Source organism: Gossypium arboreum, chromosome 9 (genome assembly GCF_025698485.1).
Source record: "Gossypium arboreum isolate Shixiya-1 chromosome 9, ASM2569848v2, whole genome shotgun sequence".
Classification (NCBI taxonomy): Eukaryota; Viridiplantae; Streptophyta; class Magnoliopsida; order Malvales; family Malvaceae; genus Gossypium; species Gossypium arboreum.
This window is the reverse complement of record NC_069078.1, coordinates 87,078,544-87,098,007: the sequence shown is the minus strand read 5'-3', so window position 1 is coordinate 87,098,007 and position 19,464 is coordinate 87,078,544. Positions and strand designations below refer to the sequence as shown.

The 19,464-nt window shown below is 33.7% G+C and overlaps 3 protein-coding genes, 1 non-coding gene and 1 pseudogene across 4 annotated transcripts; 4 read left to right on the top strand and 1 right to left on the bottom strand.

Annotated features, from left to right (window-relative positions):
- Positions 1–2,698: 2,698 nt before the first annotated feature.
- Positions 2,699–10,024, top strand: LOC108473735 (acylamino-acid-releasing enzyme). The gene is made up of 18 exons (XM_017775463.2): positions 2,699–2,936; positions 3,803–3,978; positions 4,088–4,397; positions 4,661–4,882; positions 4,981–5,199; positions 5,318–5,386; positions 6,202–6,340; positions 6,657–6,808; positions 6,896–6,978; positions 7,072–7,193; positions 7,281–7,359; positions 7,781–7,952; positions 8,299–8,359; positions 8,472–8,594; positions 8,715–8,912; positions 9,151–9,219; positions 9,540–9,616; positions 9,746–10,024. The coding sequence occupies exons 1-18, from the start codon at positions 2,779–2,781 to the stop codon at positions 9,807–9,809; spliced, it is 2,493 nt and encodes an 830-aa protein (XP_017630952.1). The 5' UTR covers positions 2,699–2,778; the 3' UTR covers positions 9,810–10,024.
- Positions 10,025–10,147: 123 nt separating this feature from the next.
- Positions 10,148–11,040, top strand: LOC108473737 (diphthamide biosynthesis protein 3-like; annotated as a pseudogene).
- Positions 11,041–12,631: 1,591 nt separating this feature from the next.
- Positions 12,632–12,712, top strand: TRNAL-AAG (transfer RNA leucine (anticodon AAG)). The gene has a single exon. It is a non-coding gene; the product is annotated as a tRNA-Leu (tRNA).
- A 1,024-nt stretch (positions 12,713–13,736) lies between these two features.
- Positions 13,737–17,179, top strand: LOC108470926 (pentatricopeptide repeat-containing protein At3g23020). The gene has a single exon (XM_017772451.2). The coding sequence runs from the start codon at positions 13,898–13,900 to the stop codon at positions 16,475–16,477; it is 2,580 nt and encodes an 859-aa protein (XP_017627940.1). The 5' UTR covers positions 13,737–13,897; the 3' UTR covers positions 16,478–17,179.
- LOC108471169 (CBL-interacting serine/threonine-protein kinase 7-like) lies at positions 16,929–18,541 on the bottom strand. Its single transcript, XM_017772773.2, has one exon. The coding sequence runs from the start codon at positions 18,452–18,454 to the stop codon at positions 17,078–17,080; it is 1,377 nt and encodes a 458-aa protein (XP_017628262.2). The 5' UTR covers positions 18,455–18,541; the 3' UTR covers positions 16,929–17,077.
- Positions 18,542–19,464: the final 923 nt, after the last annotated feature.

Here is a 19,464-nt window from a genome sequence, read left to right as displayed (position 1 = left end):
TCTCTTGTTTTTACATTACTAGTAAATGAGCATTTTTTTATTTCAAAATAAAGTACTATCAAATTAAAGAAAAAATTATATTAATTAACAATTAGACTTGAATTTTAAATTTTAAATTTTAAAATTAAATTTATAAATATAAAAAATTAAATTTCAAATGTATAAAAATATAAAAAATTGAAGTATATTTGATCCATTATTTATATTTATTTGGTTTTTCTTTTCTAACCCAAATCTATGTTACAAGTACATACTTTGAGAATGGATACAAATTATTCTAATACCACGAGCTATCAATTCAATAAGTGCATAATGCACTCATTTATGTGTTGTGACATAAATTTAAATATCTTGTAAATGAAAAACAATTTCAATTTATAAAAAGAAAAAAAATGAATTTTATACCTAAACTTTAGGGGGAATGAAAATGGCAACATATAAGAGCAAATGAGTTTGAAGATAAATGGAAAGACTGGGCAAATTGAAGTCAACTCTTTGATCGTAATGGGATTTCGTTGGTGGACCGGGAAAGTTCAAAACAAGCAGCCAATAAGGAAGCAGGCGTAATCAAAGGTTCATCATAATTGATTACCTTTTGAGTAGTAGGGTAGGGTTGAAGAAAAAATAAAATAAAACCCACGATGGTTTATAGAGTTTAAATTTATCAGATGTGGTTACTCAAAATTGAATTATTTAAAATAATAAAAATAATTTAAAAATCTTATATATATGTATTTAAAATAATATCTTATAAAATTTATTATCGAATAATATTCAAGAAAGCTATAAAATAAACATCACTTTATCAAAAACAAGTCTAAAATTCAAATACTTAAAATTAATATAAAAATCCAAAAACCTATATCATCTCTGTCTTTGAGTCTGTAATCCGTTTTGCGGTTCAGAGCTGGTAAGTTTGAAATGGCAATAGTAAAATGTAAGGTTTTTGAAGAATTCAAAAGCTAAAAATCGAAAATGGCAATGGAAGATTCATAATCAAAGTTGAGTTGGTTAATAGGCATTGGACAGATTCTGCGTCTTTTAGAAAATGTGTAGCAGTGTTTGACAAGGACTGATGGTGTGGCATCTTTGAATTTCAATAAAAGAATAGACTGTTTGGATGAGTTTTTTTTTTCTTTTTCTTTTTTCCCTATGTAGTGGAGCACGAAAGCCGTTATCATTTCATCATTCATAATAACACAGGACCAGGAAAAAAAAATTAAATGGTAGAATTTAGGGTTTAATTGATTTGATGAAGTTTGAAATTTTGTAATAAAATTTTAAGAGGTGAAATTTGAAAATTTTACGGGGTGAGGTTAAAATTTTTTTAGAGGGGTCAGAATTAAATTATATATTTTTATGATAATAAAAAATATAATTTTATTATTTTAATAATTTATATCTTTAAAAATTTTATATTTTTAGGAGGTAAAGTGTAATTTTACTATTTTAATGCCATCCAAAGGACTAAAATCTAAAAAGTTAACCTGAATTATTAATATTTGACAAGGACTGAAAATGAAAAATTTTCATTTAACCATCGTCTCTGTTAATGCATTAGAGATGTTCCTTGATTGATACAGGCTTAAGATGATGGGCTTGTGGGCTTTTTCTTTATCCATTACATAATGAACAGACACTGCCCAACTAACATCGAATCGGTAAAGCCAATCACAGACAAAGATTTTAATAGTCTGTGGTCAAGTCATGTTTACGAAACAAAGGCTAGTTACAAACATGAGATTTGATGTGATAGTTGTTTATTTTATTTTTTAATTATGTAATTGAAGTTTAATTCTCGTTATAATAATATAACACATTTAATATTTAATAGTTTATCTTTTCAAAAATTACTTATAGCGAAAGGATGTTGGCCTAATTTTGAATTTGAAATTGTTAATATCACCGGTTAAGGATGTGATTATATAAATAAACTAAATTAAATTACATAAGTTATATCAAAAATTTTAAATTATTAGTAAATTTATATATTGATCATTTAACCTTAAAAGTTACAAAGTATTATTAAATTATTTAAAATTTTTATTTAAATCATCTAACTATTTAAATATTTTTATTTAATTATATAATATAAAATTTTATATGAAAAACTAATCTTTAACATAATTAATGTGAATTCTATAAATAAGTTTATCTTAATCCCGATAAGAGTTGGGATAATTAGAGGTGGATAAAACTTGATTCAATTCAAAAAATTAATTTTTTTCAAATTTCAAGTTATACAAGTTTTAAATTTAAATTGAGTTAAATTTTATAATTCGAGTAACTTAAATAATTTGAATAATTGTAAATAACCCTTTAATTTTTATCAATTTTAAAATGAACAAATTAATCATTCTCAACTAAAATTTAAAATAATTTTTAAACTTTAAAATATTCATAAAAATTCAATATTTTATATTTTAAAAATGTTAATAATTTAAAAAATCTAAAGAATATATAAAAAATTTAAAATTTTAAAAATATTCTAAACAAATAATTTAACTCTAACAATAATTTGAGTGAAATCGATTCAACTCTAAAGTTATGTTGGATTTGACTCGATTTCATCCTAGACTAATCCGTGAGTACAATTTCAATTTACAAGGTTGTTACTTGTTACTTAGTTTCTTGGGATGGATGTTTTTATCCTTTTGTGGAGGGGGCATCCACTTGGCTGCTTTTCTTCTTTTTTTTTTTTTTTAACCATATTCAGACTTAATTGTAATTAATAATTGGTGGATAAAATAAAGAAATGTCGAAGTTAGGAATCTTGAAATGAGTAGGACCTTACCATTAGCATCCTTCACCAGTATCAGCAACAAAATCTCTAGTTGGTCAGGGACATTAGCAGCTTCTCCTCGATTCTCTCCTTTATTTTTCTCTTCTCAACCTCGTCTCTCACTCTTCAGCTCCACTCCCATTTCTCACTACGTGTAAGCTCTTTCTGTACATTTTTCCCTTTTTTGGAAAAGAGATAGTTTTTTTTGTTGTTTTGATGGTAAACCGGTTGATGGGTTTCTTTTGTTTAGCTTCCTTTTTGCCTGTTCGATACTGTTTGGAGCGAGCTGTCAAGTTTAAATATTAGTTTTGGGGGTCAACTGTTTTTCGATACAAAATAGTTGTATTCTTCATTTCTTGATTGATGGGATGATTATAGCGTCTTTGGAATGTATAATCAGGGTCAATATCTTGAAATAATCGATTTTGGGTATTCAGATTTGCTTGACTATTGACCTGTGCTATTGAGAAGTGGTATAGTACTATAGTTCAAACTTAATGCAAAGAATGATTGCAAAATATTCAACTTAATTCATGCACAGTATCAGGAATCTTCTTGGTACCTTTTGAATTGAAATCATTTCAGATTTGCTAGCCTATCCCTGTTTCTAGGATACACTTGTTTGTGATTTTAATCTGGAGTGGAGTCGTACAAGCATTAGGCAATATCTTGGCTGGAACAAAGTACAAAACTAGAGAATATGTATTGTGTCATCGTGGAACTATGATGGCTGATTAGCGTTTAGTGAATTTAAAGTAATAAGATTACTCAAAAACGAATTTAAGTCATATTTGTAGTTTTAAGTGTTTTACATCCAAGCTCTGTTGCATCTTTTGCTCGCATTACTTCGTTGGATCTATCGTTCTGGCTTAATAATATTTTCGAGACTATGTTGTTTGCTGTGCTTTCTGAAACCTGATTGATGAATATCAAATTTCTTCGTGGGAATGTGAAGCATATTTCTGCTTAGTTTTCTGTTGGAACTTTCCTTGACTATTTTCTTTTTCATCCTACATGTAGAAAAAATCTACCGGCTATTTTGGCCATGGATTCTTCTAAAGCTGGTACAGTGAAGGAATTGCCAGTGGGGCTAGATGAAGCTACCGAGGAAGAATATGCTTCCCAGTCTAAATTACTTCAAGAGTTTACTAATATCTCTAGCATCGACAAGGCATGGGTTTTTAAGTCTGAAAGTGGTAGGAAGGCTAACGTTTCTTCATCATTCTCTTTTGTGTTCCTCTTTTTATTTAAAACCAAAATGCTATCGCTGATCCCAATGCTGTTTTTTGAAATTTTTTGCTGCAGGAATAGGCTCCCAAGCAATGTTTTCAATTAGTCAACCAAATCTTTTGGCAAACAAGAAAAGAAAGTTTATGTTGTCAACTAGTATTTTAAAAGAAAGTAACAATAATGTAAACTTCCAATGGGCACCATTTCCTGTTGAGATGACAGGAGTGTCTATAAATGTTCCTTCACCATCAGGTTCCAAGCTTCTTGTGATTAGAAATCCTGAAAATGAATCTCCCACACAATTTGAAATATGGAGTTCATCTCGGTTGGAGAAGGAGTTCTGGATTCCCCAATCCACTCATGGCTCAGTGTATGCTGATGGCTGGTAAATTTCTTCTCTCTGATGATACAGTTTTGCAGACTATGTTAACATAGTCATTGATCCAGAAGTGAATGGTTTAAGTAACTTAAGTTGAACTTTCACCTTCATCAATGTAAATATGGTAGAAACTCTAGAACTGCTCATAAGAGCATCATTGCCTGGTTGTAGTAGCATTTGCAGCTGCTACAGGATTGTTATAAGTAACTTTATCGGTAGCTATTATCCCAGCAAACTTAGCAAAGTTGAAATCTTTCTTAATGGTATAGGTTCGAGGGAATATCTTGGAACTCTGATGAATCTCTTATTGCTTATGCTGCTGAGGAACCATCTCCCTGCAAGCCTTCGTTTGATTGTCAGGGTTACAAGCAAGGTGCTGCAAAAGATAAAGAATGCATGAGCTGGAAAGGTCAAGGGGATTGGGAGGAAGAATGGGGGGAATGCTATGCAGGAAAAAGGCAGCCTGCACTCTTTGTGATAAATCTTAACAGGTTTCATTTCACATATGGTTTTCTATTTTAATCAATGCTATGGCACAGAGCTTTTGTGCGGTGGAAGAACCCTCACTAAACTTCCCTCCATATCACAGTGGCAAGGTACATGCTGTTAAAGGAATTGCAAAGTCTTTGAGTGTAGGACAGGTCGTTTGGGCTCCACCAGTGGAAGGCATCGACCAATATTTGGTTTTCGTGGGGTGGTCAGCAAATCCGAGAAAACTTGGTATAAAATACTGCTATAACAGGCCCTGTGCATTATATGCGGTGAAGGTTCCACTTTATAAGTCAGAAGCTGCTGAGTCAGATCTCAAGTGGGTTGCTTGCTTCACTAAATTGCTTTTAATCTCAGCATTTTCTTCATTCATATGTTTTCATGTTGGAACTTGAATGTGCTACCTTTAATCACAATACATAATTTTCTGGAGACAGATCAATGGAGGAATTGACTGTTTTCAACTTAACACAAAGCATAAGTAGTGCATTCTTTCCGCAATTCAGGTATGCTATTTAACTCTTACCCTCACTTTTTGGGCTTGTGCCCGAAGCATATGGTAGTCTCTAATCCTTTTTCAGAATTCCCCAGCTCCTCTTTTTGTGTTCTTTTCCTCAAATCTTGTAGATGATAGCTGAACAAACTGCTGAGTGCCTCTTGAAGTTCCTTTTTAGCAAACAATTTATGTCTACCCTGTGATGTGGGAGAAGACTTGATTGTTGTCTTTACAAGGTTTAGAAAACTTTTGTTCATCCAACTACGTCATATCTTTGTTGCATTTGTTTAGTTCAAATAAATTTCTTGATGTAAAACATGAGTTCTTTTACCCGCCTTTATTTCAGTTCCTCTTCTGTAATTAGCCTGGGTAAAGTTCAAATCAGTTTCTTCATGCACGAGTTTGTAAAATAATTCATTGCTGTTAAACTTTCAATTTCTCTTCTTCTAATTGCTTGGTAGCTGTCTAACGGTATAATATTTGTTTCCTTGTTTTACTAGTCAAGATAGGAAAGAAGAGTTTTCTCTCCATCTTTTCTTGTTATAGCACATATGAGGCTCTGTTATATGTGGAGTACCATATCTTGGTTGAACGTCTTTGTTTGTTGCTTCTTTTCAGAGAATGCAATGTAAATCTTTGCGTGGAAGTCTTTGTATGACTGTCTAGAATTGCATATTTCCCATGAAAATCTTCCATCAATATGGCTTAATTAACTGGAACCTTTATTTAGCAGCTGCTAAATGTTTAAAGAGGGCCTCTTTTTACATACAGTCTACATCTTTGGAGCTTCCTCCTTATATGTGTGTTATGTTTCATTTCCCCCAGCCCAGATGGGAAGTTCCTTGTGTTTCTGTCTGCAAAAGCCTCAGTGGACTCTGGAGCGCACTCTGCAACTGATTCTCTTCACCGAATTAATTGGCCTACTGATGGCAAGCTATGCTCATCTACAAAGATAATTGATGTGGTAAGCTCTCTACATTTCACTGCTTAAGTTTAAGGTGATGAGTTCAGTTTAGAGCATGCAATTTATGAGATTCATTTGGGGTTCTTTGGGGGGAGAAAAAACCATACTAAATCCCCAATTCCCATTCCCTCTAGTTGCTGCTTTCTTTCCTCTACTGCTGACTACTGTTTTGGTATATAAGAAAACCAAATTGGGTCATTATTATGATCCTTTTGTGGGAATATATACATGCTGCTACCATATCTTGTTTTTAATCTCTACTTTCTCAGGTTTACATGTGACAGGTTAATCTGTTTATTCTATTAAATCTTTGCAGATTCCTGTTGTGAACTGTGCCGAGGATGGTCAGTTTCCGGGGCTTTACTGTTCAAGTTTTCTTAGTAAGCCATGGCTTTCGGATGGATGCACTATGATTTTATCTTCCTATTGGCGCAGCTGTCAAGTGATACTTTCTGTAAATGTGTTAAGGTGACTATTGGTTATATGTCAGTTTGTCAGGTGCATAGACTTTTATATTCTATTTCATTATTTGATGACGTAATTACCATATTACAGTGGTGAAGTATTACGAATCAGCACTGCTGACTCAGGTTTTTCATGGAATGTTCTGACACTAGACGGGGACAACATTATTGCTGGTAAAATTAATTTTCTTTCTCAACCAATAATCTCTCCTTCCTTCCCAAACAAAGAGAAATGAAATTTGCAGTTGTTCTTTCCTCATCTCAAAGTGTGTAGCAGCCCAATAGATGTTCCTCAAATCAAATATGGCTGCCTTGTGGACAAAGCGACTAATACAACCGCTTGGCATTGGTTAAATGTCTCAAGCCCCATTTTTAAATGTTCAGAGAAGGTTTATTTTGCTTGCTTTTGTTTCATCTGATTCTGCATTTCTTTTATACCAAGGTTTTTCTTTTAATGTTTACATCTGATGGTGCAGGTTACGTCTCTGCTTTCACATCTTCAGTTTGGTATCATGCAAATTCCAGTGAAAGATGTTTCTGATTGCTTGACTAAAGGTATTGCAAACTAGTTTGGCTCAATGCTGTTATTTTTGTATCTTAACATGCTTTGATAACAACATTTAGCAGTATATATTTTTCTTTTTCTTTTTCTTTTTCTTTTTTACGATATTTTATCATTGTGATAGCTGATGATGGCAACTACTGGAAAAAGTTCAACGAAAACTTAAAAGCTGACATAAAAAACTTCCCTCAACCTCTTTGAAAGCCATAAAGGAAAAGATAAAAACATGATTTTATGTTCGCAATAATTACCCTTATTTTAGTTGTATATATATTTGTGAATGATTTGAAGGCTAAACTAATGTTTTATTTGCTATGGTGTTCATTGGCCTCTGATTAGTATAGAAGGTACTGCCATTATGAAAATAAGAAAAAAAAAATGGTTTTGGTGATGAAATATGTTCAATTCGTTCAGGAGCTGCTAGGTCTTTTGAGGCGATATTTGTATCTTCCAAGGTAAACAATGCACCTGATCCGCTAATAGTGGTCCTTCATGGAGGGCCTCATTCCGTCTCTTTGTCAAGCTTCTCAAAGTCATTGGCATTTCTTTCTTCACTTGGTTTCAGCTTATTAATTGTAAATTATAGGTGAGCGAAAGTATACCTTTACTTCTTCAGAAAGTTTAACTTGAGATAGGAACCGGTTTTTCTTGTCATTTCATTTTCACATTACTGCTTAAATTTTCCTTCTATAAGATGCTTTAATTTCATATTTGCTTCCCAAAGTACTTTATCGAGTTGAATGTCATGCTGATAGTTTTCAAGTACAGCACATCATCCTATAGCTAACAGTAAAATACTTTATGGGTCTTTTGTGATCTTTGCTTTAACATGATTAAGGATTTTCCTTTTTAAAATAGCTTTTTATGATTTATCTACATAAAAATGGCTGGCATAACTTTTATCTTCATCCAACATTGCTAATTTATTTCAGAGGTTCACTGGGATTTGGCGAGGAAGCATTGCAATCTCTTCCTGGGAAAATTGGGTCTCAGGTGCTTAGTCTTGATATACATGTGCTCAAGTCATTAACTTATTATATTGGGTGTAACTATTTGGATTATTGTTATGTAAATTATGAACCTTCGTTCATTGACTCATGCGCAGGATGTCAATGATGTTCTCACAGCTATAGATCATGTCATTGAGAAAGGACTTGTCAACCCATCTAAAATAACTGTTCTTGGTGGTTCACATGGAGGCTTTCTAACTACGCACTTGATCGGTCAGGTTAGGCTTTCTATTGAAGTAATATAAATTTGTGGTAGTGTCTATTTAGTATAAGGGAAAATCTATGGTTTTCGATATTACAGGATGAGAGGTTGTGAAACTTGTTCTTACCTTTTACAGGCACCGGATAAGTTTGTTGCAGCTGCCGCACGGAATCCCGTTTGTAATCTTTCATCCATGGTTGCCACAACAGATATTCCTGACTGGTGTTATGTGGAATCTTACGGAAGAAAAGGAAAAACTATCTTTACTGAAGCACCTTCAGCTGAACACTTGACTCACTTCTACAGCAAGTCTCCTATATTGCATATTTCTAAGGTACATTAGACAAAAGACTGATTTTCCAGTATGATGCATGAACCAGAGATGCCAATCAAACTGGTTAGCTTCATGCTTCACGCTTTGGCACTGGTGGAGACTTAGCATTACATAAAGCAAAATCAATCCATGTATATTACATGGCGTGGTACCCTAAAACTTGCATTGCTTCCCTTAAAAAGGGTTATCATGTGAACAATCAGATGAGATGAAGTCTTGTCTTTTATTGTCTTTGCAGGTTAAAGCTCCAACCATCTTTCTTCTAGGTGCTCAGGATCTTCGTGTCCCAGTTTCTGGGGGATTGCAAGTACGATAACTTTCCTTTCTATAGCATGAAATATGATGGATATTTAATTCATTTTTAATTATGTTACTTAGACTTGGAGGTGAGTGTAAGATAGATTTATGTGTCTAACATAGGTATACAATTGTGTCTACTTGATTAGAATGTGTTGGATATATGTATTTTGAAAAAGCATCCGGGTAACATAGGATACTTGATTACAATATGTGTTGTCTACTATTGTACTCACAGTCCCACCCGCATGAACACATCCTTTTTCTGATCTGAAAGTTGACATGATCCAACTCCAGTCACGTCTGACAATTGCTGTTTGAAACTCATAGTATGCACGGGCATTAAAGGAGCGAGGAGTTGAGACCAAAATTATCCTGTTTCCTAATGACATCCATGCAATTGAAAGGTAAACACCTGCTATGATGAAGAAACTTATGATATTTTGCTTAGTTTAATCACTCATCAAAACCTAACGACAATGTCATACTGCTGATATCTAATATATATATATATATACATGATTGTTTTGTTGCAGGCCGCAATCCGACTTCGAGAGCTTTCTTAACATTGGTGTTTGGTTCAAAAAGTATTGCAAATGAAAAGGTAAAAGGTTCATGTCGTCTAGGGCCAAACATGTTTGTTATTAAGGACTTAATCATCATAATAATCTCTGAGATGGTTAATTTGTCCCTTGCTCTACATGCAATAATGTAAAGATTCTTGCGTTTTGTGTTATGTTTGGAAATATGAATTTGTTATGTTGGATTCGTATTTTATTCGGCAAATAATGTTAGATCGTGTTTCCGAATTTTAACGATGATGACTTGCGAAATTTTCACAAGCTTGTCTATGCATTGTTAGCCCTTCATTTTTTTCGCAAAAGAGTCGAGGCACGAATCCTACAAGATTTATTTAGATTCACACAAAATTTGAATCCCTGAAAAATCCGATGTACTAATTTTCAACTTTCTTTAAAACGAATTATAAAAGGAGCCGTTTGACCCGATTTGGATCCGCACATATGGCTAAGGACAGGGCAGGGATTGTCCAAGGTCTATAAATACTTGGTACCCGACAACCTCAAATCTCTCCTTTTCTCGCCTTGCTTCTACAAAGTTCAAAGCAGTTTGAATAACTTAGTTTAAGCCCATGTAAATTCAAAACGAAAACCCTAAAGATTTCCCCTTTATAAGAGACTCAACTCAGTAATCTCTGCCATAAAAAGCTCTGTTCGTCCTTGCTTTGGCTTTTGGCGTTTGTGTATAGGCTGACGCCAAAGTTTCTCTCCTTTTCTGCCCAAAAAAAAAACAAAAATCAATAGAGGACAACCTAACAAACAAATTACAGGTTTGATAAACCTAACAATGTCGTACGACGATGTGGAGATAGAGGACATGCAGTGGAACGAGGAGTTGCAGGCATACACATATCCATGCCCTTGTGGTGACCTTTTTCAGATAACAAAAGAAGAGCTAAAGATTGGCGAGGAAATCGCTTGTTGCCCAAGTTGTTCTCTCTACATCACCGTCATCTACAACGCCGAGGATTTCGCCGACAAATAATCAAACAATAACCTTGAGCCTCCAAAACGGCAAGCCGTGGACGTTGCTTGAGACCTTTCGGATGGCAAATGGAAAACTGGTTTTATAGCAGGTTGGAAACACGTTCCGTGCCGTGCTGGTAGCATTGGTGAGGAAATCTTGTTATAAATTTAACATAAATACATGTATTTGGTTCCCTTTAGTAAGAGATGAGATTATATATTAAATCATTAATATTATTTGGATTAAAAATCATGACAAGAAAATAATAAAATAACTATTATAATGCTTTTTTTAATTGTATATTTAAATAATTTAGGTAAAAATAAAATTTATATATTTAAATAACATAATATAATAAAATTATCAACCAACTTCTAACTTTATAATAAAAAATTATCAACCAACTTCTAACATTGAGGTAGAAATTTCAACCGTCATAATATCATGCACAGCCATTCGATAGTTATTCTTATAGCCAAACTCGTCATACCATCTACCATTCAATTCTTTTATCTCAAGACATGATTCACACAAAAGTCCTCCTTCCAATATAAATATTCCTTACACTATTTTCCCTAACAAACTTTAATCCAAAATTTAACTATTCAAGAAATTAAGTACTTCCTTGCAATCCATTTCAAGGACAAACTATTCTCCCATACTAGCTTAAGGCCCTCAAAGGCCCCTAATAGTTCAGCTTCAAATACAGGGCAAACCCCTACCTTACATGAGAACCCTCATAGCCATCGTACAAACATTGTCTTTGACCATTCCTTTGACCACGGCAACCGGCGAATCATCATACACAGCTGCATCAGTATTCACCTTGACTCACCCCTTAAGCTGCATCAGTATTCACCTTGACTCACCCCCTTAAGGCACCTGCCACCTCACTCCCTCACCTCCTGTTAAATTAAAAAATAATTTATCAAAAAATAATTTATCAAAAATAGGATTAAGATTAAGAAAAAGCTAATATACTAAAAATTCTTTAAAATTATTATATTATGTTTGAGCAAATCTAAAAAAATTGGATTTTTAAAGCAATTTGCATATTTTGATGTAAAACTAATTAGAATTATTACCAAATAAAGATAAAATAATTTTTTTTAAATTAAGTAAAATAAAATTATATTTTACGATTAAAGTGTTTTATACCTAATCATTCTTTCAATTTTTATGTATATAATTTCTATTGTATTAAAAAATAAATCTCGAAAGTTAGGTAAGATGACAAGAGATCTCCTACCTTAATTAATGTTAAGGGTTCGATTCTCGTTCTGACTATGGAGTAGATTTAAAATTCATAGCTAACATCTATCCCTTAATGGCCTATTTTAATTTATATATTGATAATGTTGTTGATTAAGCTAATGTCACAAGTTAACTTGACGGCATAATAAATCATTGTAATGAATTCAATATTCTTAATCGATGTATTTACATGTTTACATCATGTTTTACTCAACATTTAATTGATTTTTCATTTTAAATATATTACATATTTGATGTGTTATTATCAATTAATTTCAAATAATACATTTTATTATTTATTGTATATTATTTTTAAACACACATTTATATTCTAAATATATAATTTTCATGTGATAGAATTTATAAACGTAACCTCTATTGTGAATATTTGGACTAGTTAAAGTGTACTCATACCATTTTAGTTAAAGAAAATATTAAAAAACTCAAATGATAAAAAATTAAGATTATTTAGGTCTATTAATCCTTAAAAATAACTATATATTTTAAAAAGACAATTGCTCACTCTTACTTTATTCCTTTGATAAATATATAAAATTCTGGTGCATATCGATGCATAAACTACTTCTAATAAATATTAAACGTTTCAACTTACCGAACAAATTGTTGAGATGGCCGAGTTGGTCTAAGGCGCCAGATTAAGGTTCTGGTCCGAAAGGGCGTGGGTTCAAATCCCACTCTCAACAATATTTTAAATAAAAATTCTCCTTAAACAGGATTCATTGCTACAAAGTACTAAAATTTTATCCATTCTCAAACAGGCTTAATTGTTACAAAGGTACTTAAATTACCCAATTTCTTCTAATTCTGTAACTTTTTAGGGTTAATTACAACAAATGTTTTAAAATTATGTTCAAATTTTAAATTGTTCCAAGAAATTTCATGTGTCATATCAATCAAGTTCTTTTATTAATCTTCATGTCATGGTAGATGTTGGGTTAATTACAACAATCATCCTTGAACTATTATTTAATTAATTGGTCTTCAAACATTCTAATTGGGTCTAATCAAAAGAGTTATTCCATCTATTTAACCGTCAAATTAGGCGATAAAAAATCATCAAGGTCCACAAATTATCCAAGTTATTCTAATTATGCAACTTTTTAGGGTTAATTGCAACAAACATTTTCAAATTTATCATTCAAATTTAAAATTGTTCCATGAACTTCACAATAAATTGTTTCTATCATATAATCTAGTTCTTTTTATTAATCTACCTGTCGTTGTAGATGTTGGGTTAATTACAACAATTGTCCTTAAACTATTATTTGGATTAATTAGTCTATAAACTTTAAATTTTCTAATTAAGTAGTTTATCAATCAAGCTATTCCTGTATTGATAAATAGTTATCCAAAAGTAACATAGAATACATTTAAAATATATAGATCAATTTATAAATACATATATACCTAATTTTTTGAATATGAATTGTACTATCATTTAGATTTTAAATTGATCTGTAAATTTTAAAATATTTTAATTAAAATTTTAAAATAATAATATTGTTTAAAATTAAAATATATATAGAGTCTTGTTTATTAAAATGGTTGAAATAAATATTTATTTATAGACTCGAGAGAATATTTTATGTATGTTGACAGAAAAATATTAAAATGTGGTTAGTAGTAAATACTTGTCTCAGTTAAAAATGAAGGGGAAATGAAACGACGCCGTAAAACCCATTTAGATATCTAAAATAGCCAAGTCAAGGATGCTGCAGCAATTGAATATCGTTTTAACAGCAAAACCTTCATTCATGTTTTTACAACCAAATCCTAAACCCATTACCCACACAAACATGTTATATAGCTTCTGGTACTAAAATTCTCGATTCATCACTTCAATTTTCACGGATTTTCCCATTACAGAAATGTTTGTAAAAATCCAGCTTGATACCAGTTGCTTCAACATTTTATGCTCTACCAAAACTTCACTGCCCAACATCAATGGAGCTTCACTTTCAGTTTCACTTTCTCCTATAGAAAAACTCGAACCCGTCACCAAAACCAAGCATCAAAGGCTTCTCGAGACTCCCAATGGAGGAGGAACCAAGAAATTCAATGGAGGTCGAAAACAGAGTCTTGATAATCAGGCTGAGTCAAGCAACCAGACTTTGGAGAAAAACCCAGATAAAGAAAGGAGAGAAAAATCGAGGGAAAGTTTCAGGCTTGCGAATAATAGAGGAAATTTTGGTGTGGTTAATGGGAAAATTTTGGTGGATAAAATGCACGCCAAGTGTTCGACGAAACGGGTTTCTTATGGAGGTTGTATTCCAGCGATTTTGGGAGCTTTGGAGAACGTTAAGGATTTGGATGAGGCACTAAAGCCATGGGCTGAAAAGTTAAGTAACAAGGAAAGGAGTATAATTTTGAAGGAACAACCAAATTGGGGCAGGGCTTTAGAGATTTTTGAGTGGTTTAAGAGAAAACGATGTTATGAGTTGAATGTAATTCATTATAACATTATGTTTAGAATTCTTGGTAAAGCTCATAAATGGGGTTATGTTGAGAAGTTATGGAATGAGATGAGCTTTAGAGGGGTTGAGCCTATTAATTCTACTTATGGTACTTTGATTGATGTTTACAGTAAAGGTGGGATGAAGCAACAAGCTCTTTGTTGGCTTGGGAGGATGAATAAGCAAGGGATGGAGCCTGATGAGGTAACTATGGGGATCGTCGTGCAGTTGTATAAGAAAGCCGGCGAGTTTCAAAAAGCTGAGGAGTTTTTCAAGAAGTGGTCATTGAATGGATCTTTGAGGCGTGAAGGAAGTGAAACATCCAGTGCAGTGGGAAGTGATTCACATTTAAGCTCGTATACATATAATACTTTGATAGATACATATGGCAAGGCAGGGCAGATTCGAGAGGCTTCTGAAACATTCGAAATCATGCTTAGAGAAGGGATTGTTCCAACTACTGTTACTTTTAATACTATGATTCACATTTGTGGTAACCACGGACAGTTGAAAGAAGTGGCTTCACTGATGAAGAAGATGGAGGAGGTTCGGTGCCTACCTGACACAAGAACATATAATATTCTCATATCCCTTCATGCTAAGTATGATGATATAAAGATGGCAGCAGGTTACTTTGCAAAGATGAAGGAGGCCTGCCTTGAACCAGATCTTGTTAGTTACCGCACCCTCTTGTATGCATACTCGATAAGGCAAATGGTTAGCGAAGCGGAAGAGCTCATACACGAAATGGATGAAAGACATCTTGAAATTGATGAATATACACAATCTGCTCTTACCAGAATGTACATAGAAGCTGGGATGCTCAAGAAGTCATGGTTATGGTTTAGGAGGTTTCACCTTGCAGGGAATATGAGTTCAGAGGGCTACTCTGCCAACATTGATGCCTTTGGGGAGAGGGGACATGTTTCCGAAGCTGAAAATATTTTCTTGTGTTGCCAAGAAATGAAGAGGCTTACTGTCCTCAAGTTTAATGTAATGATTAAAGCTTACGGAATAGGGAAGAGTTACGATAAAGCATGCCGGCTATTTGATAGCATGCAGAGTCATGGTGTAGTTCCGGATAAATGCAGTTATAGTTCTCTCATACAGATTTTGACGAGTGCGGACTTACCACACGTGGCAAAAGGCTACTTGAAGAAGATGCAAGAAGCTGGACTTGTAAGTGATTGCATCCCATATTGTGCTGTGATATCAAGTTTTGTGAAACTGGGAGGATTGGGAATGGCTGAAGGAGTATACAATGAGATGGTTCAGTCTAAGGTGGAGCCTGATGTTGTCGTCTATGGCATATTGATAAATGCTTTTGCTGATATTGGGAGTGTTAAAGAAGCTACGAGGTACGTTAATGAAATGAAAAGTGCTGGATTGCCTGGAAATGCTGTTATTTACAACTCATTGATTAAGCTTTATACGAAAGTTGGTTATTTGAAAGAAGCACAGGAAGTTTACATGCTTCTCCAGTCATCAGGCTTCCGCCCTGATGTGTATTCGTCAAATTGTATGATCGATCTCTACAGTGAGCGTTCTATGGTTACGCAAGCCGAAGCGATTTTCGATAACTTGAAGCAAAACGGAGATGCTAACGAATTTACATATGCAATGATGCTATGTATGTATAAAAGAAACGGGAGGTTTGAAGAAGCCACTCATATAGCTAGACAGATGAGAGAACTGGGACTTCTAACTGATTTGTTGAGTTACAACAACGTGCTCGGATTGTACGCCATGGATGGGAGATTCAGGGAAGCAGTTCGACTTTTTAAAGAAATGGTGAATGCTTGTATTCAACCTGACGATTGTACATTCAAATCACTAGGATCCATTCTCGTGAAATGCGGAGTTCCAAAGAGTGCTGTTAACAGGCTGCAAGTTTCAAGGAAGAGGGATGCTCAGAGTGGTTTGCCAGCATGGATGGCAACCCTCTTCTCAGTGGTTGGAATGGATGAAGATGAAGATGATGATGACTATGCTTAGATTATCTCGATCAGTGTATAGCCTAGAGATGGTCTCATAGACAACTTCAATCAAAGGCGGCCTCACAAATGTATAGCTGGTAGTCCGTGGCAAGTTATGTTATATAACTTGAACTAATTAGGCTGCATTATTATGTAAATCAAGTTGTGTTTTTTTTCATATGAATGCAAGATTCGATGAAATATCAGCTTGTGTGTTGACTGATTTATATTTTGTTTTAAAAAACCCCATACTTACGTTCATATGAATGTGAGATTTTGGTGACTTATATAATCTATTTTCACAAGTTGTTACCATTAATTGCAGATATGTTCATGAGATATAAGATCTCAACCTGAGATTCACCTGTGTATAAACAGTATTTGTAACCAAAAATATCTCATTCACATCAAACTCTATATATTTTCAACTTTTTTCTTTCTTCAAGAATTGAATCCAATATTCTGGAGGATTTATAAAAGAAACTACTAAATATCACTATAAAATTGATCATTTACATTGATTAAATACTGAAATAAACCCCACCACTCCTAAATAATTGACCAAAAAATTAAAAGGAAAGAAAAGAAAGAAACTTCTTGTAAATTACAAAAACAAAAATCAATCACCCACGATATGATCATCCCAAGAAACAAATAGGTCTCCAAGGCCAGTTTCTAAATTCAACCATTGCCCTTCATCAAACTCCACCGTACCTTCCACCACCTTAACCTCCACCAAAACAAACAATTCAGCAATCTCGACCACCTCCACCGTCAACACCACCTTCCCTTTCCCCAATCCCAAAACCCCTCTTTTCCCTTTCTCCACCCTATACCCCATTCTCTCCCCAGCCTCCATAACCCTCTCCATAACCTCATCAGCCTCCATTGAAGTAGTATACCTCTTCTCCTTCCTAATGTCATCATTACCTCCTTCAAAAAGACCAGACAAATCCAACCCTGAAGACAAAGATATTATATCAAAAGCATTAACTCCATTACAAATCATCTCATGCTTTAATTTCCTCCCATGTAATAAACTCTCGTTCTCCTTGTGTGATGATCGATACGTAGCTAATGCTTTCTTAATCCATGAAGTTTCCATTACCTTATCCAAGGTCATTCTAGTATCTGGGTTAGGATCCAAAAGCTGCCATATTATAGCTCTTGTTTGCTTTGATATCCATTTTGGAAACTTGTATTCCCTACGAGCAATCTTTTTATACATACCTATCAAATTATGATCATCAAAGGGTAAATAACCGGCCAACATAACAAATAATATCACCCCACAAGACCAAGCATCGGCTTTAGAACCCTCGTACGGTTTACTCCGAGCAACCTCAGGAGCCGTATAAGCCGGTGTACCACAAGCCGTATGTAAAAGCCCGTCGTGTAGTTGCTCCGGTAGAGCCGAGAGACCAAAGTCGGAAACTTTGACGTTCCCATTTTTGTCCAACAAAACATTTTGTGGCTTCATATCACGGTGGGCGACGCCGTTTTGGTGACAGAAATGAAGGGCGGAGACGAGTTGGGTAAAGTACCTACGCGCAGTTCCTTCGCTTAACCGGCCACGGTTTAACAATTTACCGAAAAGTTCACCGCCGGTTGCCAGTTCCATGACGAGGTAGATCTTCGTTTTTGTAGCCATAACTTCGTGGATTTTAAGAATGTTTGGGTGATGTTGTAGCCGGCGCATGGCGGAAACCTCACTGATTATCCTCGGTTCCATGGCGGCATCCACGGTTTTGGTCTTGTCTATAACCTTGATCGCCACGACGGTGTTGCCGTCGTCGATTGAAGTCGCTTCGTGAACTTTGGCAAAGCTTCCTTGTCCCAACATACGACCCAATTGATACTTGCCTAAAAGTATGCCGCCGGTGGGTGTTTTGGTTCGGGTGATTCTTATCGGTGGTGGTGATAGTACTGGTGGTGGAGGTTGTTGTGAAGGCGTATATGGTGGCGGTGGTAGGGGCGGCGGAGCCCCTGATGGCATGGTTACTTGTAGCGTAGAAAAGAGAGGTTGAAGCCAAAAGGGAGAGTTCCACAAGGTTTACAGGTGGAGTGAATTGGCTTATATATAACTGTGGACGAATAAGAGAAGGTCGGCTCCTGACTGTCCGCCTTGATGTGGGATTTCTTTTATTTCGCTTTTCCTTAATTACCCTTATTTGTTCTTTTTTTGACTTCTTTTTTATTATTTATTTCAGGTTAGTTTTTAACAAAATATTATTAAAGATTTATATACATATATGTAAATCCGATCTTATTTACTTTGATTTGGTTTGGATACATTCTCATTAAATTTCTTATTTTATTTTTAAAATTTTAAATTTTAAATCAATTTTATATTTTTAAATATAAATTTTCACCAATTTTTATATTATAAAGGAAATTATGAAAGGATTAGAATTAGTTATAAATCAAATAAAATAGAATTTCTTCAAATCAAATTTGAATTGAAAAACAACACTTTTTCTATTATAAATTTAATGAATTAATTACAGTCGGATTTAATTTCTTATTTTCTCACCTTTTTTTCCCTTAATTTTACGAATTTTATTGTGATTACAACAAATATAAACTCTAAGATGTTATCATTTGTTAAACCAATCATATATAATATGGGTGTAGTAAATATAAATCTAATGACTTGATTAAAAATAAAATTGTTATATTTATTTTAATTTTTAAATGATATTTATTTTATTTATTCACTTAAAAAATAAGCAAATAATTCATAAAAGGGTTTTGTGTTACTCGTTTTGCGTTAATAATAACCAATGTTTTTGCCTTAATTAATAACGAACGGTAGTGTTGATTAATCACCAAATTCCAGTGACTTTTTATTAATTCACTATTTAAGGAAATATTTGTTTACGTTTTAGTCTATTATTTAGGTACATATTTTTTTTTGTTAAAAATTTAAATTTTGAAATAATACATGTTTAGATGATGTGACTTCCTCTAATAATAATAAATGAATTGTTCTTGTCAAAAAAAAAA

Excerpts from the sequence above, each read along its gene's own strand:
- LOC108470926 (XM_017772451.2), top strand. The coding sequence starts at position 13,898 with ATGTTTGTAAAAATCCAGCTTGATACCAGTTGCTTCAACATTTTATGC.
- LOC108471169 (XM_017772773.2), bottom strand. The coding sequence starts at position 18,454 with ATGCCATCAGGGGCTCCGCCGCCCCTACCACCGCCACCATATACGCCT.
- LOC108473735 (XM_017775463.2), top strand. The coding sequence starts at position 2,779 with ATGAGTAGGACCTTACCATTAGCATCCTTCACCAGTATCAGCAACAAA. Across the intron at positions 3,979-4,087 it reads GGTTTTTAAGTCTGAAAGTG|GAATAGGCTCCCAAGCAATG; the intron begins GTAGGAAGGCTA and ends TTTTTGCTGCAG. Across the intron at positions 6,341-6,656 it reads CTACAAAGATAATTGATGTG|ATTCCTGTTGTGAACTGTGC; the intron begins GTAAGCTCTCTA and ends AAATCTTTGCAG.